This window comes from Pezoporus flaviventris, unplaced genomic scaffold, assembly GCF_033815535.1.
Source record: "Pezoporus flaviventris isolate CSIRO_AGI_PZ_B2104156 unplaced genomic scaffold, CSIRO_AGI_Pfla_v1 ptg000007l, whole genome shotgun sequence".
Classification (NCBI taxonomy): domain Eukaryota; kingdom Metazoa; phylum Chordata; class Aves; order Psittaciformes; family Psittacidae; genus Pezoporus; species Pezoporus flaviventris.
Genome location: NW_026892555.1, coordinates 52,425,580 through 52,449,298, shown reverse-complemented (window position 1 = coordinate 52,449,298; position 23,719 = coordinate 52,425,580). Strand labels below are relative to the sequence as shown.

Here is a 23,719-nt window from a genome sequence, read left to right as displayed (position 1 = left end):
TATTCCAAATGTTGAAGACAATGATACAGTATCTGATAATCGATTTATGTAACATAGTATAATCATGTGAAAGGCAAGAGCACAGTAATCTCTTTCTTTCCTCCATAGAGTTCACTTTAAAAAAAATAAAAATTGTTGGACTTCTAGATCTGTCTTTGTCTTCTGTGTGTCTCTATTCGCCAGTTTTCAAAAGGCTTTTCAGAGAAGCTTGGCTAGACTGAAGAATAGCTGTAGTGTACTCTAGTGTATTTTCAGGAGTAAAGCAAGTGACCTGGGATAGTTCTTGTGCTGGTTAATAATTATGCTAGTTTATTTGGTGATTGGATATAACACATGCATTTGACCTTTCCTACATGCTTAATATAGATTTAAAAAAGTCTTCTTGTGTTCTGTATGTTGTATTAACTCTTCATTTCAGGAATACTTACAACTATGATTTTAGTCTACGTGTCTTCAAAAAGCTGACTTTACAACTAGCTAAAAGTCACTTGATAAAAAATACTGTTTTTCAGCTAAAAATACAGAGAACTGTGGATGTTCTGTGAAACATGTTTTGGAATTTAGAGAAAATTATTCAAAATCCATTTTAGTGCAATAAATGTCATTCATCACTGTTGTATAGAAAAGTCCTTATGGGTGTTTGGGAAAGCTGGGGGGAATGCAGTTAGTAAATACGTTGTCAATTGGAGGTTGCCTAGACTATTTCAGACCAACAACAAGACATCATTTTAGTGTTAAACTTGTGATTATAAGGAATATTTCTGATGTCTCTGATAGTTGGTGTGGATGACTACAGCTCAGAGTCTGATGTGATTATTATACCTTCAGCCCTGGACTTTGTCTCACAAGATGAAATGCTGACGCCTTTGGGAAGACTGGACAAGTACGCTGCAAGTGAGAACATATTTAACAGGTATGCTTTTTAAATACCTTGTCTGGCTAACGATATGCAAACTATGCATCTGATTCAACTCTGACAAGCCAACTTGTGTAAGATACAAGTAATTAAAGAAAACCCAACAGCTTTACAATATTCTTCAGTTTCCACTCCTTCTGTTTGCTGATACTCCTACTTAGAGCAAGATAGTAGTGATAACAGAAGAATGTTTGCTTACCTTCACAGTAACTGTAGCTCAGGGTTCCTTGAACTTTCTTATTAATTGGAAGACATCCTTTTATTTTTTTGTGTATGCTTACATTCCTGCTGACACATGACTAGAAGATAAGTGAACTGTACCTGTAACTCTGTGTGGAAAGTCACTTTAAGAAAACACTTTATGAAAGGTCAGGAGAGGATAATAACGATAGCTCTAGATTTCCTGAGGAGCCCAAGAAGTATTCTGCAATATCATCCTTATCCATAGTTTACGGTTTGAGTATTGCTGCTTCTGGGTACTGAAAGTGAACTTGCCCAGTTAATACTGTGGTCTGCATTTCCCCCTTTTTGTTTCTGTAGTGCCACTGAGCTAGTGGCTTAATTTAAAAGCACAGGTATTGTAGCATACTTCAGATAGGAACACATACCCCATCCCTTGTACACAGACACTCTGCAATGGAATGGAGAAACTAAACGCCATCATTTTAATTGTAACTGTAAACAGCTACAAGATCATAGAAATGTATGAAATATGTTAAGGTTGAGGTTTTCTGGTATTTTAACGTAGTTTTGTTTGGGCGCCAAGTAAATCCTTAATAAAGCATGTTTACGTAACTATTCTCTGATTCTATGGTTCTATGTTGAATTCTTAATTCAGTGGTATGCAGAAGATAAGTCTGTGGCCACCCTGTAGGTTAGCCTCTTTTGTTTTTTATGGCCCGAGTTCTGTAAGGGTTTAGCCCTGTGTTTAACTTGAGTCATATGAAGTGTACTTAAAATTCCTTACTACATGTATGAACATATCCCTGTTTGGGAGGTTTTCATTCTGACTGAAGCTAACAATTATAGAATGGCTTCTTTTATTATAATCTGCAAAAACCTGTATGCATAAATCAGTTCTGAAATGTTTGATGTTAAAGTGTTCTGTTTTCCTGAAATCCAAAGTTTGTTGTATTTTACAATCTGAGATGACACCAGCAATTTGCTAGCCAGGAGAGAATTCTTCCATGTTTGACTTCATGGGGAGGGAGGGAAGAGCAGCCTTCAGGGTTATAGGTGACAATTCTGTAACAAAAGCCAGCAGGGAGGAAAACAAAATCAGAAACTCTGGTTCTGTGACTTGAATTTTAAACAAGAGTGGTCCTAATGTTTTACTTGCCCATTTAAGAAAAAATTGGCTCTGAGACTCTCAGTATAGATTGCATGGAGTGTTGGGGTATGCATAAACTTGAAATCTTTTTGATGATGCTGCCCAGCTTTACACATCCTGTACTTGCCTGTGCTTTTCTACAGGGGAAGATGGGGGAAGAAACTATAGTTTTCTCAGTTTTTTTTTCTGGTTTTGTTTTTTTTTTTTTTATTAACTTGTTTATAGGTTTGGTTTTTGCTGCTGTAAACACATTGTTTAATCCTAGATTTGTTTGGAGGCCTACTGTGTTACGTAGCATAGGAAAATAAAGGAAATGGTATATGATAACCATTAGTGATATAACTGTGAATAGCAATTATATCACTCTAATTGATAGTAACTATTGCGGGCAGTTTATGATGATTCAGCATCAGTCAGTCCCAGGATTAACTAGGGAGATTTTTGCTAGACACATAAACTGGAGCATTTTGTAGGGAAAAGATATGGATAAACAACTTTGCTAATATGGTATAATCACATCCAATTACATATGTGTAGTTTATTTTATGATTGAGTTGTTAATGTTTTGGTTGCTCTGTGACCTTGAACCTGCATTAGCATGAAAGCTTCAAAATATAGATGTCCAAACCCTTGAAACATAATCGTATGGCTCTGGGAAGCTGGTTTAGCTAAGACAAGATGCCTCCCCTCTTCAGACTGTACTGAGAAAGAGCGCCATTTTACCTGATGTATTTTTTCAGAGATACACAGTGTGAGGCACAGCTTTTAGCTGCTTTTTTTTTTTTTTGAGGTAGATGAGCATGGCTCCCAGCTTTCCCCTTAGAGAAGAATCTGTAAGAAGTATCTCATCCTGGAGATAACTATTCTGTAAACTTAAACAGGAGAAGTTTAGATTGGATATAAGGAAGAAATTCTTTCCTGTTAGGGTGGTGAGGCACTGGAATGGGTTGCCCAAGGAAGTTGTGAATGCTCCATCCCTGGCAGGGTTCAAGGCCAGGTTGGACAGAGCCTTGGGTGACATGGTTTAGTGTGAGGTGTCCCTGCCCATGGCAGGGGGGTTGGAAGTAGATGATCTTAAGGTCCTTTCCAGCCCTAACTATTCTAAGGTTGAGCCTGAGTAAATTAGGTCAAGATTTTTTTCTTTTTTTTTTTCCTCTAAAATGGATGAATTTGCTTTTAGTGTTTAGTTTTTTGCCTTTTTTTTTTCCCCTCATAATGTATCTTTTAAGGTATTGTTTCTCTTTGCATTTGTTTTTATTGTAATTTTCTGCCTGGTATGTCATCTTACGTATCGTATTTTCAGTGTGTGACTTTTAACAATTACTACAAAAGCTTAGTCTCCTTCGAGAAGATTCCTTGAGCAGTCATGATTTCTCAGCTGTGATGTGACTGAAGGCCAAAGTCAGTTGCTCTGAGATGGAAATGGATCTATATCCCAATCCTAAAAAAATGTAACAGCTCAGACTTGGAACTTGCAAATAGGAATTGCTTCTTCATTTAAATATGTATGAATTTTGACATGGTGAACTGAAAAGAGTGAGGTATGGAATTCTTTAACAGCTTCCCAAATGGTGGAAGGATTTGCTGTGTGACAGTTTTTGGCGTGTTATGGTCTGCATCCTCTATATGGTCTACATTTAAGTGTGGCTGATCAGCACCACAGATGTCTTCGGCTATGAGAATGAAGAGGAACTTGACAAATACTACAGTAGCCCCTTCTTTGTAGAACTGTGAAATGATTTGGGTTGAAAGAAGCCTTTAAAGGTCACGTAGTCCAACTCCAGTACCATGTGCAGGGACACCTTCCACTTGGACAGGTTGCTCAAAACCCCATCTGACCTGGTCTCAAACACTGGCAGGGATGGGGTATCCACAGCTTCTCTGGGCAAGCTTCTCTGTCACTGTCTCACCACCCTCACAGTAAAGAACTTCTTCCTATAACTAATCTAAAACTACCCTCTTTCAGTTTAAAGTGATTCTCCCTTGTCCTGTCAGTACCTCTCCAGCTTTCTTGTAGACCCACTTTATGTACTGGAAAGCTGCTATACAGTCTCCCCCGAGCCTTCTCCAGGCTGAACAAGCCCAACTCTCTCAACTGGTCTTGTATCTGAAATCTAAGGCAAATGGAATCCTTTTTATAGTTTTATTAATAGAGACAGCCTTCAAACCAGATTTGAGAAGCATTTCTAGCATATGCTTTAATAATCCAATATCAGATTGCATCAAGAGTAGATGCCGAGAAGAAAGTCAAGACCTGAAACAAGGTCTCCTTGTGTCTGGTAGCACTGGTATGTGTGTGCATGCATACTTGGATGAGGATTCCCTTTTGCTGTTTGCTTTAAAATCTAATTGCTGGTACAGATTGCAGCATAGCTTTTGTGTCTTCTCATTTTAAAAATTCTTGGTTGGTTTTACTAAGCTTTATTAATGTCAACTTGCTTCCATTTCTCATTAAGAAGGCTCAGAAGTATAAAATCCTCACTGTTTGATCTGTTCAAATAGTGAGAGAGTTCTTGAAAGCCAGGCCCTTCCTTTTGATCAGCTTACTTTGTAGGAATTGTGTTGCCCTTTCTTTTCAAACCAAAGCAAATCTTGGTAGCAGACTCTCAGTCATCACTATGATCAGTTTTGGCTATCAAGACTATGTCTACAGATCAAGGTAGATATTTTTAAGCTATGCATTTGTCATGCTTCTTTGTGTTCTAAAGTACTTACTTGCTTTTCCCTGAGGAGAATACCTGATGTCTTTTGAAATAGTTTAACTCCAGTATACTTGTAGAGCAGCACTCAGCAGTAACTGAGGATATATTGGGAGTCAAAGAGGGATTAAGTGTAGGTGTGTGTAGTCATGTACAGCTTATCAGTAGCACTCTTCACTGTTGACAGTGTAGGTGAAGATATGGCCTGAAGCATTCTGGGTAACTTGTCTTTTTTTGGCTAAAATATATGCTTCTGACTTTATGGCACAGACATAGTTTCTGGTTTGGTTGGTAGAAGGTAACCTTCTGGCTTTGAGAGTCCGGATGGAAAAGATTAACATCAGAAAGGAGGCCATGTGTGACAACGAATTATTTTAATGTGGTTATCTGATTCCTGACTGCAACAGTCACAATATAAGCCTTGGCTTTACATGTCTGTGATTCTGGAAAACAGTTCAGAAGTGTTCAGGATGTGTATATTCTGTTTCATTAACTGAGAAATTTCTTTCCAAGGAATTAAGGGCAATAGTAAATTTGTAGATGTATCAGGGCTAAGCCATAAGCCTTTGCAGTTCTCCACTTCCACTTTGTCAAGAATGTAATTTTACTACATATTTGGAAATTAGGGCTTGCATGGAGAATATACCTCCACTAAAACAGAAGAATGCTGTTTCGAATGCGTATCATAGAATCATAGAATAGTTAGGGTTGGAAAGGACCTTAAGATCATCTAGTTCCAACCCCCCTGCAATGAGCAGGGACACCTCACACTGAACCATGTTACCTAAGGCTCTGTCCAACCTGGCCTTGAACACCGCCAGGGATGGAGCATTCACAGCTTCCCTGGGTAACCCATTCCAGTGCCTCACCACCCTAACAGGAAAGAACTTCTTCCTTATATACAATCTAAGCTTCCCCTGTTTAAGTTTTAACCCATTACCCCTTGTCCTATCACTACAGTCCCTAATGAAGAGTCCCTCCCCAGCATCCTTATAGGCCCCCTTCAGATACTGGAAGGCAGCTATGAGGTCTCCACACAGCCTTCTCTTCTCCAGGCTGAACAGCCCTAATTTTCTCAGCCTGTCTTCATACAGGAGGTGATCCAGTCCCCTGATCATCCTCGTGGCCCTGCTCTGGACTTGTTCCAACAGTTCCATGTCCTTTTTATGTTGAGGACACCAGAACTGCACACAATACTCCAGGTGAGGTCTCACGAGAGCAGAGTAGAGGGGCAGGATCACCTCCTTCGACCTGCTGGTCACGCTCCTTTTGATGCAGCCCAGGATACGGTTGGCTTTCTGGGCTGCGAGCACACACTGAGGCCGGCTCATGTTCATTTTCTCATCAACCAACACCCCCAAGTCCTTCTCTCCAGGGCTGCTCTGAATCTCTTCTCTGCCCAACCTGTAGCTGTGCCTGGGATAGCTCCGACCCAGGTGTAGGACCTTGCACTTGGCATGGTTAAACCTCATGAGGTTGGCATCAGCCCACCTCACAAGCGTGTCAAGGTCCCTCTGGATGGCATTCCTTCCCTCCAGTGTATCAACTGAACCACACAGCTTGGTGTCATGGGCAGACTTGCTGAGGGCGCACTCAATCCCACTGTCTATGTCAGCGACGAAGATGTTGAACAAGACTGGTCCCAACACCCATCCCTGAGGGACTCCACTTGTTACTGGTCTCCAGCTGGACATTGAGCCATTGACCACAATTCTAGTAGAAATGTCTTAAAGAGCTAACGATGGTGATTGGTACACAGTAGTTATACCACTTAGAACTCCCAGTATTGATTCCAAATAAAGGCAAATGATTGTATAAAAGGAGTTTGAGTGAGCCAAGCAAAGGCATTTATAGCTCCTCTCTGAGGGTATATGGTCACAAATCCTAATTCATGCACATACAGAGTCTGTCAGAGTATCTGTCCCCTGCGTGTGGGCATAAGGGCAGGGTGTTAGTAATCTGTTCCCTTTTATCCTGCTGCTAAATGCAGGGAAGCGTGCCTACAAGATATCCTGTCAGTTTTTCTACCACTGGACAAGCTCTCCCCATGTGTGCTCATGAAAACATGAACTTTGCTAATTATCCTCCACTTTGGCACATAATAGCCAAAGAAAGCACTATTGCATGCTATGAAGCATGTTGCATGCTACATTCCACCCTTTGACCTCTCTCCTTTTGGTCTCTAAGCTATTTAATGGCTAAATAGATGAATTGCTACTTGTGTGGAAGTTGTATACCAGGGACATATATGGTGAATAAATAATTTCCTTAGAGAGTTCGCAGCGGTAGGGTCACTGATTTGAAGTGTCACTTGCCAGAGCACCTAAAAAAAACAGTCTCTTTGGACTTGGAGGATTTGGGAATCAGATCTGACTGAATGAATAAAAAGATACAATTCTGTTAGTTCCTGCAATGAGGGCAACTCTGCTGGCAGTGAGAACGTGTAAAGGTAGAAGTTCTTAGTGGAGCTTGGTATCTCATTAGAAGCAAGCACTGTAGAAACCCAAGCCAGTGACGAAGGAAATAGCAAGAAACCATTCATCCTAGCCCAGAATTGTGCCCTGATAACCAAGAGCAATATATAGTACAAGAGTGTATGCCATTGAAATAATTTTTATTATCATCATTAATATTTGTGGACTCATTTCTGTCACATATGTACTTGAAAGAGTCTGATTTCCTTTAGAATGCAGTTTATGGGGACATGTTATCTGTAGAAGAAGACTTCTCCTCTTCCTTTTGACTGTCACAGGAGGTATCTCATTGCCTCTTGAAGCATGTCCGCCTGTTTTGTCGGTCTGTGTTTGTAGCAGACAGGTCATCCTTCAGAGCTCAGTTACAATTCTACGAATGCTCACCTGGTACTCATCTGGCCAGTTGCTGGGCAGCCTTGCCTTATGCTGTGCTACTGTGGATTGATAGTTCATTGCAGTTGTCTGTTGCCGGCTTTTTGTAGCTCAGCCACCAATGCTAGCATGAAAAGAAAGATCAGACTGCTAGACAGCCTTCTGTGCACCCTTGCTTACTCTCTGCTCTCCTTAAGCAGAGCATGTTAAAGTGTGGGTTTGTAGGGCTCTAGTCATTGTGCATTAGTTGCTAGACTCTAGCTCTCAGGCTGTGGCAAATGTGAGGTAGGTTTAGCTCTGTGTCCTATTTTTGTGTCTTGGAGGCACAAGAAGAATTTTGGCAGCTTGCTGGCTATAGTGGCAGAACTAGGTCAGAGCCTGTAATGTTTGGAGGGCATGAGTGGACATCATCTCCCAGGACACTGGATGGATGGAGTTAAGAGATTACCCTGTTATTACTGGCTGCCTACCCAGTTAAGTTTTGCCAGTTTGCCATGTTGCCTTTTGTTGTAAAGCTTTTTAACAGAAGCTGCTTAATATAAAAGTAGGTCCACTGATTCCTTTACAAGCAAAAGAGGGTAATAGCACCAGGGTGCAGGTGGGAGCCATCTTCTACATTTAGCCTAGGGGAAGAGTTGAATGGCCCTTCTTAGCTTTGAATGGGTTTAATAAGTAAGTCCTATCTACTTCAGGTTAGGATTTGTGTTTTCGTCTCCTCTTGAGCAGAAGGTTTGTGAGCTTACAGGGTGGCTACTTCTGCATAACGATCTGGCCAACTCATAGGAGCTAGCAAAAACTTACTGTGGGATCCAATTACCACAGTTCAGTGTACTGCTAACAAAGCTCTGTGAGGAGATGAAAGTCTGCTCAAAGCTCACAGCATAGTAGAGAGCCATTCCATAGTCCACAGGAGCCAGATGGGATGTAGTCCTGTTTAGTGTGCTTCCTTACTTGCAGAGACCAACTCAGTGGGTCAGCTGACTTGTCTCTCGCTTCCCAAGGTTATGTTTGACACATGCATCTAGACAGGCTGGTTTGTGAAATACGCTTCATGTGTCCATCTTCTCTTTTCAGAGGTGTCCAGCCCTTTAAAAGACCAAGTCAACTCTGCTTCTAGGTTAGTGTGTCACGTAGTCTGTTTCCCTCCATTAGGATTTTGGTAGCTGAACTTCCAGTTGCATATCAAGGTCCCTGCTGAGAGATGTTGCATGTTTACAATGCTGAAGAGGGTGAGGGAGAGGAAATCTGTTAAAGGCAAACAAGTTTTGCAGGTTGTTTTCTTACAGGATTTTGTTGAACTGTAATGTCAAAACAGTTTAGTTCAAGATACTTTTGCAAGGGGCCAGTGTGAAACATTTAAATTATTGATACTTCCGTTTTCTCAAACTGAATATCTGCTTAGCTTTTGGAATTCATGAAAACCTACTGCATTTCTCCAGTTGCATGGAATTGTAAAGCTCTTGGGCTTCCCTTGTATGCTAGGAATGTAACCCTCTGTTTCTTACCAGTTTGTGACCATTGCTGATGTTCAGTGTTTGTAGTAAGCATGATCAATTTTAGTTATGCTTCTGCTCTTGTTCAGGGCACTGCAGTCTGTCAACAAACATTGTTTGTGTCTAGGCTACCTCCTAACATTTCCATCAGTCAGTTCTGGAAACAATGTTGCACTTGACCCTTGCTGCTTCAGCATTTTGATAAATTGCTCTGGGGCAGTACAGGAGCTAGGAGCATGTTGGACACTGTTCCTTGGCCCATGCCACTGCTAGGATAATCCTGCTAGCTCTCTGAACTCATGTTCAACCCATGGTGTCCAAAAGTGGGGGGGGGGGGGGGAGAGTTATGCTGTTGCAGGCTATTGCTGAAGAGAAAGGTTGATAGCCACACTTTGCCGGCTTCCTTGTTTAAAAAGTTAGTGTTTAGGGCTGTGTAGGTAACTGACAGGTATGACTTTGTAACATAGGCTGCAACAGAACCTTGGAGGACAAAACCCCAACTTTGTCAGTGACAAATTAATCCTTAGAAAATTATTGATTCTGACTTGTTTAATATTTTCTTAATGTTTCTTTATCTACTTTGCGTAATGTATGTCCCAGGCATAGTACGTTTTATTTTCACAGCGCTCCAGATAGCATTTGAATGAAGTTTAGTTTCTAAACATCACTATCAGTATGGAAATCTTCAGATTGAGTGCTCATGTTTTCCTGAAATGTTAGTAATTCTTTTTGAAATTGACAATAGTAGAGTTGTCTTGCTCCTTCATGTGGAGCGAGTTGGGGAATTCAGAGGTGAAGGTGGAAAGCTGACACTGACTTCCTAACATTCAGTGCCTGTTTGCCCTCTTGCCAGATGTTTACTCATTTTTGTCTTTGTGGCTGGTTTTTCTTACCCTTGTAAGCCGAAGGGGTACTTTTAATGTTACATTTAAAGTTAACAGTTCTTTAGGGTTATCATCAGAATAATTCCCCAAGCAGAACTAACAGTTAAAGGTGAATCTACAAAATTTTACTTTTTAGTTTAAGAAACTTGTATGATTGCACAACTTTTTGGTTTTGGCTGTATTTCTGGACACAAATAATGCTAATTTTTAATCTTTCTTGTAAACTAGGCAAATGGTGGCTCGAAGTTTGCTGGACACTTTGAAGGAAGTCAGTGATGATGAGAGAGATTGTATTGCTGTGTTGGAGAGAATCAGCAGATTAGCTGATGATTCAGGTAGGTAGCATTAAACATTTTCCTGGTTTTATGAGAGAGAGTCAGAATTGCTGAACCTGTGTTCAGCACAGGACCAGTATGTTCTTTCTCATCTTTTGATGTTCAAACTGGGCTTCTGAAATGCAATAAAATACTGTAAAATTTAATTTTGGTAAATCATCCCCCCCCCCCAGATGACTTTTTCTGTACTATTTTTCTCAAGAGAATTAAGCCCCTTCAAAATGTAGGATTATGACTTTTCATCAGTACATTTTTTAATAACTAATTATGTATTTCAGCTACCTAGCAGATCTGCATGATTATTTTAGGTTGTGAAAATTTCCTGTCTTGATAAGAATCTTGAAAAACATTGTGCAAAACTTCTATTAGTTTTGATAGAATTTAAATGCTGAAGTTGTTCTCTTGGTCCCTTTTGGGCCACCAGGTGGGAAGGTAAGAGAGGCAGCAGAAATTGGTGACAAGATGCAGATACAAGCAGTGAGTTAGGAGGGTTCTGTAGATAGAGAAGGGCTTTTGCCTTTTGCCTTTGTGAGTGTATTGAGACTACTGGGTGCTTGGAATAAAAGGCAAAAGCAGGACAAGAAAAAAAAAGTAAAAGAAAATGAGTGTTTAAAAAGTGGTGGGAGAGTGGGTGAAGGGAAAAATAGCTGCAAAAAAAAATCCAGGTTGAAGATGCTCTAGAAAGAATTAAGGATTTGATTTCAACAAAGCTGATACAGTTTAAGCACCTGAAGGAAGAAGGAAGGCTTCAGCAGCAAAACATCACAGAAGATCAGAAGTTCATTTTTTTTTGTCATTGTAGAAGTGCTGTGGAGAGACATTTGTGTTAAATCCTGTATGAGAAGAAAACATTTCTTCAGTTTAATGTCTGTTAGTTTTTCTCCCTTACGGGATTGCAGAACATAATGCTTTCCAAGAGTAAAAAAGTATTCTGCTGATTTCTGTTATTCTGTCATTATTGTCTTCCTTTATGTCCTGGGTTCAACTGTAGCAGTTATGTATGTGCTGCTACAGCTGCTGCTGCTACAGCTGAACCCAGGACAATTTAAAACACACATTTTTACTTTTCTGAGGGAATGTCCTTGTTTAGCCAGGAAAAATAGCCTATTGTAAGCAGTACACAATTGTATTGAGTATCTCTCCAAGGATTCTTTAAGAGGAAAAATGGTCACTATTCATTTAGGATTAAATGTGTCTTTAATTGACAACAGTGGCGTGCTACTGATTCTAGAGTGCTTTCTTAGCAAAGCTCTGCTTCAAAATCTGTATATGTTAACGTTTTTGAGCATCAGAAACTTTCTGAAGCTTTATTTCAAGTTTGGAAAATAGGACAGCTGTGTCCCCAGGGGGAAACGGCCTTGTGAAGCAGTTTTGTAGCTGTAGGCTTTTCATTGATGACCAAGTATGTGAAATTGAAGTTTGCTTGGATAGAAATGTAATGAAAACCAAGAGTTGAGCCGAAATCCATTTGTTTCCTTTAACAGGGGTGGAGTACACTTTTAGCCAGGGTTGATATTTTCTCAGTGTCAGTAAAAGCAGCATTTCAGGCTTTTCCTGCATTGTAGAAGTTGTCTCAGATCTGCCAAACTAGTAGCACTGGATTCTGCAGCTGCCCCGCAAATTAAGTTTCTGTAAACTCAACTGTGAGTCTTGTGCCTCAAGCAGTTGCAGTATTTGACTTAGCCTGTTTCTGTAAGACAGGTTATTAGAATATCCTTGTGTCTTAAATCATGTGAAAATTCATTAGAGAGCTAGATCTGCTTTGTACACTAATACATACGCTTGACTATTATTCAAACTACAGCCCGGTGGATTTTGTTGTTTTTTGGGGGGGGGGGGGGAGGGTGTTGGGGTTTGGGGTTTTTGGTTAAGGTTGCTATTACTAGGCTTGGTTTTAATTTTTATCTGATGCTTTTTACCATTTATGATACTTTTTTCTGACCTGTTCTGTAAAACAAAAAACCAAATCAAAACAACAAAACAACTGAATTTGGAATAAGAAAACAAAATATCTCTGTTTTGACTTGCTTGGTTAGAGCCGGATACCTGTATGGTCATCCTGGAGTCCAGTCATCGTGTTTAAATTCGTAAATAAATAATCATAAATTCACAGAATGGTTTGGGTGGGAAGGAATCGTAAAGCTCATATAGTTCCAGCCCCCTGTCATGGGCAGGGACACCTTCCACTAGACCAGGTTGCTTAAAGCTCCATCCAGCCTGGCCTTGAACACTACCAGGGATGGGGCAGCCACAGCTTCTGTGGACAAATACAAACTGCTGGGAAGTCAAACTAAACTATGTACTGGTCGTCTTGTTTCTAATAGGTGGTATTCATTAGTCTTACACAATACCCATGCTCTCTGTGCTACTGCTGCTGTTATCTAAAATACAAGTACAGCAGTGAACTAGAAATAAGCAGTCCTTTGTCCTACAACTTCAGAAGTCCTGTAGTTGGGCTGATGTCATTCAGATGTGGTCTTTGCTTGAAAAAGAAACATGTTTATATCATTTTAGGGTTTGGGTTGGTTGTTTTGTGTTTGTGTTGGGGTTTTTTTTTAGCTGCTTTTTTTTTTCAGTTGTTGCTTGGTGTTGGGCTTTTTTGTTAAATAAGCTGTGGCTACGATGAGACAGCCATTTCTGAGTTTGAGAGCAAGAAAGTTTCAAAACAGTAATTACTCTTATTCTTCATATACTGCAGTAACACTTAGAAAGCTACATGTCCTCTCTGTTGCGCTAAATGCTGCATTAATGTGAAATAGAAATTAATCTTTACTAGAAAAAGATCTGTGTTCAAATACACGATTGCAGGAGGGGAGGTACAAAAAATCATGAGACTATGGCTTGGTATGATTGACACAGAACTTCACATAACAACTGGCTAGCCAAGACCTTACTTTCTTACATTTTTTGAGGCATGGTGGCAAAGGAAAATACCAGCTCTAAAGCCATTTTTAAAAAAACCTGTTGACAAAAAAATGCTCACACAAACAGCTTTTGGTGGAAACTCATGTGGACTCTTGGAATAGTGTCTTATTAATATGGCTAATTTATGAAGGTTTCTTTTGGGGAGAAGAACTGAGTGTTGCCTATACTTGAAAGAATGCTAAGTGATGCTTTAATATCTATGAAAGGTCAGTGTGCAGGTTGCAGGTGGATGCACAGTGAGTTGTAGTGAAACGTATTTTGGGAAAGACAGTTCTGACTACCATTGTGTAACTGCACATACAAATTATATAAAGTGGGTCTTCTCCTGACAGGGCAGTTTGGACTCTTTCCAGTGAATTACTTCTAGGTTACATGTGGTTTTGCAGCTTTCAGATCACTAGTATGTTTCTGTTGTGGAAAAAATACCCACTTAAGGTGATACTGGAAATGAGTTGCTCCAAGTGTTGATGGAACACAGGAATTGCTGTGCTCTGGTGTCATGTCCTGCTGTATGTAAATGGCAGCACAGAATTGCTGATGAGTGGAGGAAACCAGTCAGTAGCAGCTGGGGAGTAATCTGCTGCCTCCAACCCACTTACTTCCCAGAGAAACTTTCTCTCCAAATCTCAGTTGTTTGAAAGGCATATTTTCTTTGGTAGTTTTCTTAACTACTGTAGTTGTGTGTTGCTGCCAAGTCTGATTTTGCTGTGGGGTGTGGATGTTTCTCAGTCCTTCAGAACTCTGGACTTCCCTGCTGACTTTGGTAGTGATTTCTCTGGAATAGCTACAGCTGACATACCTTGTATTGCTCTTGAATCTGCTGTTCAATCCCTTTGTAATTTCTCTGTTTCTTTAGGGATGTTGGGTATGGTTTCCCACTTATATGTTTTTGTGGTGTCTTTGAATCTATAGAAGCTAAGAATCAGCTTGGCATAGAAGCCCAGTGTTTGGCAAATCTTAACTTATCCCACATAAATCCTTGCTAGAGATAAAATGCTTATCTTTGTGTTAAAACAGCTGGGCCTTCTTCGTTCTCAAATGTAGACTAGCCACAGACTTCATGTGAGCTTGAACAAGGGCCTTATGTCTGTCTTTTTCACTTAAGTAAATTAGTATCATACAAACTATTTTTTGGTACCAGCCTGTGAATGACTTACATGATAGAAGGCTTCATCATGTGTGCACAGGTATGATTAACTGGCTTTGAAAGTTAGCCATAGCAGAATTACTGCAAGAATGATGGGGGGGAGGGGGAAAGTGACTTCCTAGAGGACTAGTGTTTATTTGATTCTATATAAACTAGGGTTTTTTTCTCCTGAGTGACCAATAGTCTCTGTACTGCATAGAATCAGTTGTGAATGCAGTTTGCAAAACTCACTGAATTTAAAAACAATTATTAGACTAATTGGTCATTAAGTTTTGAAGCTGTGTAATCAGGCTTAATGTGGATGGCCTCATGACCTTAATTACTTAATAGAGTGCTTAACTTAGTAAGACCAGTTCAATTGCTGTTGGCATAGTGAGAGATAACAATGCCTGTCAAATAGCACATATTACAGCATTGCATTTAACAAAATCCTGATAGGTAAGCAATATTAATGGGAATTTTCCATAATGGTGTGGAAGTATTTTCCATACCACTTCTTCTATCTTCAGCTACGCATTTTCCTTTTCTTGATGTGATCCTTTTTTGTTTCTCCGTTCATCTGATGGATGACTAATGGTGACGTTACCCCTCTCTCATTAGTCTGTATTTCACTCCTTGCTCTGCCAGTCAGTAATGAAGTCTGTTTCTGGTTAGTAAGAGTAAAGAACCTGACCACTGAAGCAGCACACACTCTGGACACATCAGTCCTTCCGATGGATTCCTAAGCTAAAAGGGACAGGTTCTGGTTATAGTGCATTTTGCTTGCCTAGATTTTCTTTTGTCTTCAAAAAGGTAGGAAAGTTGGAAGGACAGATGAAATGGGAAATGGTGGAAGTCGAGAATAAGGATGACACTAGAAGGAAAAAAAAGGGGGAAAGGAAAATTTCATTCAGGAAAGAAGTGGATGGATAAAGGTTGAGTTGACAAACTGAAGAATTTGTGCAAACTTTGATCACGTAAATTACATTGTTTGAGAATGGACATGTATACAAACCCCATACTATTGCTCATGCTGTAGGCGTCTTGGTATGCTGTGGACCTTATATTCAGGCTGAATGCAGAAGTGAGGATCTTTACAGGGAGAGGGGCATAAAGGTGTCTTCTGCACTGCTTGTTTCTCTAGAACATATGAGTCAATATTTTAATTTGCCTTTCACCAAATTAATTTTTGTTTTCAAAAGAATGAAAGTGTAAATGCAAAATGATGCACTTACACCTTAACTTTTCAAAACCCTTAATAAGAACAAATATTACTAATACTCAGGTGTACTTAAAACATTCATCAAAATTGTTGGTTAAAACAGCATTAACATCACCAGCAGTTGTTTTTCATATACACTTTCAGAACACAAAAATGTTACGGGAAATTTCTGTTTGTATTCCAGAATGGTCATTCTGAGATAATGAAAGCTTTGCAAAATTTCTTCTAAACACTGTGCATTGTTGCAGAGTAACCTGTTGTGAAATAAATCTAGTTGTGAGCTGCCTCTGGAATTAGTGCTTCACTTACAAATAACTGTTCTAGAGCAATTAGTTGGTATTACACTGTGCAGCTCTGCAATAATCCCCTTTGAATTTTCAGTATACAGCTAACTGTGGTGCTTTACTTCCTCAGAGCCTCAGCAGGGATGAAATAAACATTACTACACTTATATAGGAAAGCTAAGTAAGTGTATGTGCTAGGAGTAGCTCAATGAATATTGTGGCATTTTGCTTACATGAGAGATGGTGTGAAACTGTAGGGGAAATCCAAGTGTTTTTCCATGGATGAGGAAGGAACAGTTAATTTACTTCTATGATTTTGACGTCAGTTTGGGAAGTTGATTTGTGAAATGTCTAAAACTGAAGGTTGGTGTGTGCAGATCAGAGTCTGCCCAGGTTCTGGAGATGTTGGTTGGAATATATTGCTGGCTTCATGTTGTCTGGAAATAGAACTATGTCATTTTATTCTAGCAACTGATTTTCAAAGTTATTTCACAAACAGAAGAAATGGAAGTCTGTTTTAATTTTCTTCTGTCATTCTCCTAATTTTGCTTGTTTTCTGAACATGACTTCAGTATAATTCTGTATCTAGGGAATACACAAGACCTAGAATCAAAGTGCCTAGTGACTGAGGAAAACAAGGATGACTTTGCTTCTGAGATCTATTTTTTGTATTAATATTTCTTTCCACATTTTTTTGTTTCGGCAAGTTGAAGCATTTTTTTTTTCGTGTACCTGTTACTTTAAGGCACAGACTCGTACCTTCAGGAGATAGCTTGAAAAGAGCAGCATTTAAAAGTACTTCCTCTGCCAAACAGAAAAATACTGTTCCAAGCAAATGCTATGGAGAACCTAATTGTACCCAGTGATTTTTCCAGTGTGCCTAAAATAGAAACTTTCTGTCTTGATGTGGAGCAAAATTCTCCACCCAGATTTTGTTTATACTGTGTGAAGGCCTGGTCCTGACTGTATTTTACAGTGCAAAACATATATAATACAGATGTGTTCCTCAGCTGGATGAGTTTTATGCTTTAAGAAGTTGTGTGTAATTATTTTAACTGATAACCACCATGCTCTGTTCACTGCGTTGATGACAAAACCAGAAACTGTGTTACAAACAACAGGAAAGTTTAAACTGAAATGGCAGACACTGTCTTGTGTTGAAGTCTGCTGGAATCTACTTGGATCTGCCACCCGTCTAAGCTAAAGGCAAAGCTGAGGAATGTACGAAGGGAATGAGAAATTGCTGTATCTTTAGTGGAAATTTTTGGCATTGTTGCTTGGATCTTTAGGAAACATAATGCAAGGAAAAGCTGTACTGTAACCCCATCAGACTGCAAGATTAGGTTCTATTCAGTACACACTGGAACATACGCTTCAGCATTTGGAAGAATTGAGCTCTTATCTAAATTGGTAAGCTTAAGGTTAAGGTTCTTGCATAGCAGCAGTAATTCCCCAGAACAGCACAAATGCCTTTTTGATAGTGAATTACGGTGTTGGGTTACATAGCCAGTTACATACACAGTGCTCATTTGTTTGTTGGTTTGAATTGACCTTAGTAAGATCGTAGAGCCATGTACTTAGAAGTTAGGGAATGTAAGAACTAAGGTGACTTTACAGTTCTAATTCTTTCCTGAGCATGAATTTTTCAAATCTTTAATTGCATCATCTCATCTGTCTGTATTCCTCACAAAGCCAGAGCTTGTTTAGCAGCTCAGGAAGAAGGGGGCTCACTTTACATGAGCAGCTCTTCCGTATTGTCAGGTGGTGTGGCTGCTGTCTAAAGTGTTGCATAATAGATGAACTCTGTTCTGAAGAAACAAGGATCTTATCTTTTTGGTACTCATTGCTGTCCTACTGGAGTGCTTCATAAAGAAATTTATAAATTCAGTTTCACAGCAAGCCCAGGCAATGTGGGGAAAGGAAATGTTGCCGTTACTTTACTGGGGTGGACAAACTGTAGAGGTATCAAAGTCAAAACGGTCTGCCCATTTTGAGTGTCTGTTGTCTGAAGCTTTATACATAGCTCTTGATATGCTTAATACATAGTTCTTGTTGGCTTTGATCGCAGTGGTGGTATTCAGCCATGATGACACAAAATTCTGACTGCAGTCAAATAGGTAGTGTGCAGTTACTCTCTGAAGAGTCTGGTTTGAGTATTTTGCACAGCTTCATGCTAGGCAAAGGAATGAATTGGTTTTCTCAGCGTTTTGCTTCTTTCACTCTGTTTGATAATCTGTTTTGGTAATATCGCAGTAAGCAGTCCCAGCACCCTCTCTTACCACCACTTGCCTTGCTTCTGTCATCAGATAGTTCTGCTACTTGGGGGAAATGTGTGATTGCACAGGGAACCAATCTGATATGTCTGTTCTTGCTGTTTAATCACGTTGCTGTGGTGGGGCAAAAGCTGTGTCAGCTAGATCAGTTCTTTGATATGGTTTGTTGTCTGGCTGCACAAACAGTTGCATTGGCATAATGGAAGCCACGATTTTTGGGTTTGGGAGAGTGGGAACTGCCTGAAGCAAATTCGGAAACAATTTAAGAAGCACTGCTGCCAAACATGCAGCCTCAGCCAGATTTATCTTCCTCACTCTTCCCTCTGTCCTCCCCTGCCCCCGAGTCATTGTCTGTCTGCTGCAAGAAATGAGGCAGAAGTCCTAAGAAGTGAGAGTTAATTCCTAGTGATAAGTGTTGTGACAGAAGCCTCTTGTACCCTTATCATGGGTATCTTGTACCCTTATCAGCCAGGATCATGTCCTGGGCATGTCTTGAAATAGCAGCCTTATGGGAAAGATGGAAGCGATTCCCTCCAGCCCTGGCATTGGGCCCTGGTTCCAGTTTCTTATCCAGCAAGTTCCAGTCTCCTTTACCTTCAGTTGCTAGTCTTATCTCCTTGTCACTTGCCTTTCAGCCATCCATCCCTCCTTGCCCAGCCTGATGGTTCGTCATTCTGCTGTTTCCCATCTGCAGCCATTTCAAAAGAGTTGCTCTTGGGTAAGGGGCTGTGCACAGTCTTATCAGCAGTGATGATGACTTTCTCCATCTCAGGAAGGAAGGACTCTTGTATGTAGTTGCTGTGCTCTGTGTTGGCTGCCATGCAGCTGCAAATGGAGGGTGTTTTCAAGGCCTCTTAGCTTAACCATCTTTTGGGCAGGTTATCACACAGATGGAAAAACCATGTTGCGGTGTAAAAGGATTACTTTCTCTGGCACGTTTCAAGTTCCTCTTCCAGAAGTGAAGAAGCTAGGCCTTGTCAGATAAGAGGACCAGAATCCCATATAGGAAGAAAATAGGTGGTTTTGCCAACTTTAGTCTTGAAAACAGCTGATCTCCTTTGGTTGTGTGAGAGATTGTGACAAAGAGTCCCCCTCAGCTCATTTCTTCTCACTGGTATCAGTTTTGGGTTGACTTTGTGCTTAGCAGGTTTCTTTAAAGTAAGGGATGCTCATAAGGAGTTCAGACAGATTATGATATCACAATGTTTGATGGTTTGCTCTCTTCGTTTTGACTTGTTTTTATTACTGCGAATGTCGGACCTGTCCCTTTAGTAGTTTAGCAGTACAGAGTGCAGTTGTACCTAGTTTTGACAAAAGATGGTGCCTGTCAAAACGAACCTCGACAGAAACACACTGACATGAGCCCTTGAGAACGTACTTTGTATGTACAGAGCCATCTTATTCTAGCACTATGCTTGTAAACACTTATTGTGCCTTTTTTTTGTGTTTTATTTTGACCCTGACAGAGCCAACAGTGCGGGCAGAACTAATGGAACAGGTGCCTCATATTGCTATGTTCTGTCAAGAGAACAGACCTTCAATCCCATATGCGTTTTCCAAATACTTACTGCCTATAGTGGTGCGTTACCTCGCAGACCAGAATAATCAGGTAAGTATCTTTTACAAATAGTTTATTTGCTAGTTGAATGCACCTGATGTGATGCTCTGTTCAAGTAACGTATCACCATATGATTGTGTCGTATTTTAGGGTAAAAAGTTTGAATGGACATGAAATACATGGCACTCTGAACTTTACTTAAAGAAATTTTCCAACATTTTTTTTTCATCAGACATGATCTGTTCTTATTTGGGGCCCTTTTTCTGGTATTATATTCTCATGGGCAAAACCAAACAGTCATTTTGATAAGCTTACATAATTTAAATTCTGGCAAAAAGTAACAGTAGGTCACAAAAACCTGACTTCTCAATATAATTCATTTTTTAACACCATTATGTACCTTCATGACCAGTTATTTGTGTATCAATTCAATGATCTTTGGGATTGAACTTTCGTGTTTTGTTTCTTTGCATGTGTGAGTTAGCTTGCCTAAAGCTTTTTTTGTAGGCTTTTCTACATCATTTCAGACTGGACTACTTCTAGGTAATACATTATTTTAAAATATTTAGGGCCTCTTCAGTGTTACCTCTTTTCCCTTGCCTTTCCCAGATTTTTCATAATTAAAAATACATACCCAAACCTATGTTTCTTAGTAATATACATGAATTTATGCATGAATTAGCTGTTTTGCTGATTCTGTATAACAACCATACTTGTGCTTGATATTCTCCTGCTAGCAGATTCAGTGATTCTTTTCATCATCTTAACCTCTGTTGATACTCATAGTTCATTTGGTTGGTTTGCTCCGAAACAAAGATCTCAAAGATGTTTTCAAAATTACTGCATTGCAGTATGTAGTCTCTTGCTGTATGTAATGCTTTCTCTTCTGATTAAATTCCTTTTTTTTGAGAGGCAGGGGTTGCCATGTACGAAGTCAATTATTAATGGCTATCTTATTTTTGTGCAGGCTTTGTTCTTTTTCCCCAGATACAACTGAACAAAATAGTGTCTCAGCATTTCAAATATGTTTGAAATAAACACAGTTATTCAGTGTCAGCTGAACACTTTGATCTCAGAAAAAGAGGATTTGTTTAAAATTCACATTCCTTAAAACTTCGTTATTCCTAGGTAGTTGTCCTGCTTCGCTTTATGTATTTCATGAACTCTGCCGTGGCTACTTTTTTTGACATTGCTGTCCTCTGTTTTCGGAAGTATGTAGGTGGGCATTTTTATAACAGCACTGCCTTAGTTTATAATGTGCAGTTGCTCTTCAGTTCAAACATAGTTTGTTTCAAACATGAAGTGTTTGCAGAACTGCTTTTGGAGCATTTGTCCTCTTGCAGAGTGCGACTAGTATAGGTGTGTGACAGTATATAGGTACAGCTTCCAAAATACAGGACATTTATTCAAACAAAAAACCCCTCTCTTTGAATTCCTTCATTCTTTTGTCTTTTCATGATAGGTGAGAAAAACAAGCCAGGCAGCATTGTTAGTTCTGTTGGAGCAAGAACTCATAGAGAGATATGATGTAGAAACCAAAGTATGCCCTGTTCTGATAGATCTGACAGCTCCAGACAGCAATGATGATGTGAAGACAGAAGCTGTGGCTGTAAGTAACACCAGTACCAAATCACACAGTATAAAGTTTGCTTGAATGCATGATATTCCAGTCATGGTAGCATGTTTCCAAGTTGCGCATCCATTTGGTATTAAAGAGAAAAGAATTTTCAATAACATTATGTCCATACAAATGAAAAGTAAACATAAAAAGCCTCTGCTTAACTGGCACAGAATTTTGTGTTGTACAAGCATCCCTGATTAGTGTCTGTCTTGCCTTTAGATAATGTGCAAAATGGCCTCCATGGTAGGAAAGGACATCACAGAAAGACTTGTTCTTCCTAGGTTTTGCGAGATGTGCTGTGACTGCAGAATGTTTCATGTTCGTAAGGTATGAGTTATCAGCATTTGGTCTGGATTGTCTGTGAAAGGAATGTCATGAACTTGGAACTTGCATTTGGCTAAATGGGTTTTTCCTGCTAGGTCTCATTTGTGACATGCATAAGTGAAAGCTATGGGGTTTCTTTGTACCTCGCATTTCCACAGATTTTATATTTGACACTGAGTTTTTTTCCAAAGTTCTTACCTTTATTATCAGGAATAAAGAAAGAATCTGCTTGTCTTATGATTGTGTAGATGGTTATGAAAATGTGAACCAGCTGTAACTGATACAACATCGGCCACCTGAGCTTATATGGTAGATTGCAGATAAGATGAAAGATGCTCGTTAAGATGAAATAAACCAATACTCCATCATGGTATTTAGGTGCTGAGGCTGTGTTTTGGTTTCACCCTGCAATTGCATAGCTTATTTTCCGTGATAACTTCTTGTATTCTTTAATCTGACAGCAGTTTGAACACATTTTATTCTTCCCTTTCACTTAAGTTCTGGGATGGTTCTTTCATGATTAAAAAAGGCTGATTAAGCTTGAAATGAAGAAAACAATTTTTAATTTTCTTTTTAACCATGGGAACTGATGGAATGGGGAGGTAGCTGATGCTGAGTTTATGCTGAAACCTGGGTTTATGTTTTTAGAAGCTGTTTATTTTTTTGCTTTGATTTTTGTTTGCTGTATTAAAACTGTAGTCTTGGTTACTCTTTTGCATTTTGTCTGCAAGGTATGTGCAGCCAATTTTGGGGATATCTGCAGCGTGGTTGGGCAGCAAGCCACCGAAGAAATGCTGGTAAGCTGTTTTTTAATACTTTTTAATATGAGTCAGTACTGGAGCAGGACAAGGTACAGGGGAAGGGCAGCTAAAATGATTGAACAACTACTACACTGCTTTAGTAAGAAGAGACTAAACGAGCAGGGACTCTTCAGTTTTGCTGATGTGAGGTTATGAGTGACGTTTACAAAATCTCAAAGTTACTATGAATACACCATTCTTACTTGCCAAGTCACACAGTCTAGAGCTAAGGGGTACTCAGTTTTAGAGCTGAGAGAAGAGTTAAACCAGACTGAAGAAAATAGTTTGGGTGGTGGAGGCTCAGAGTAGTATTTGCAAGTTCAGAAATATATTAGGCAAGAAGTAGGCAGAAATGTGTCTTCTAATGTCCATAAATGCAGTGGGAGATTGTAGATACAGGAGGAGCATGGTAGGCATAGACTGCTAGAAGTGGTGAGGCTTATGTGTTCTCTTTTTAAATGGCATTACTTAATGCTGCTGTTCATTGGTTTAATCTTTTAAAGTAACTTTTCCTGACTCTAACAAAGCCTCACAGACCTCCTGGGAAGAAGGGAAAGAGAAAGAAAGGCAAAGAAAAGAAATCAGTCTGGGCAATAACAAATGAAGTAAAGGGAAGAGATACAAATTGAAAATGGAAAAGAAGGGAACTGGATGGAGCAGGGAGTAGTGAGCAGAGGATCCTTAGCAGTGCCCCCCATTCTCCTGGTGGGTCAAAGGAGCTGGTGGGTGTTCATAGGCTTCGAGGCGTTACAGGGCTAGGGAGCAGAAATCACCCTGACATTTGCTGGGCTCCTTCTTCCAACTTTTTCCTCTTGGGAAACTCACGTGAACAGTGAGTTTGTTGAGGGCCAGAAGACTTTGAGTGAGTGCCATGGATTAGTGAAGGACTTCGATGCATGACTTTGAAAAAGGCTCTGTGTCATTTTGCAGATGTGGTATTGGGACAGGTAGGCCTAGTGTGACCCTCAGGGCATTTCTTACTTCCTTACAGCATCTGCTGCATTTTTCCCTAGGTACTGTGTGATTCAAGCCATTTGATAATGAAGTATCATTGTGCAGATTTACACACATTGTAATTTGGGA

At 39.8% G+C, this 23,719-nt stretch overlaps 1 protein-coding gene across 9 annotated transcripts in view; it reads left to right on the top strand.

The window, feature by feature from the left end:
- PPP4R1 (protein phosphatase 4 regulatory subunit 1) overlaps window positions 1-23,719 on the top strand; it is a 61,007-nt gene that overhangs the window by 15,013 nt on the left and 22,275 nt on the right. For 3 of the 9 annotated variants that reach the window (XM_061448807.1, XM_061448810.1, XM_061448811.1), the window contains 6 exons: window positions 829-913; window positions 10,397-10,503; window positions 19,800-19,942; window positions 21,354-21,500; window positions 21,732-21,839; window positions 22,568-22,633. In XM_061448807.1, the coding sequence (XP_061304791.1) occupies window positions 829-913; window positions 10,397-10,503; window positions 19,800-19,942; window positions 21,354-21,500; window positions 21,732-21,839; window positions 22,568-22,633 (656 nt within the window). Of the gene's footprint in view, window positions 1-777; window positions 914-10,396; window positions 10,504-19,799; window positions 19,943-21,353; window positions 21,501-21,731; window positions 21,840-22,567; window positions 22,634-23,719 lie in introns of all 9 variants that reach the window. The other 6 variants (XM_061448806.1, XM_061448808.1, XM_061448809.1 and 3 more) reach the window with 4 other exon arrangements.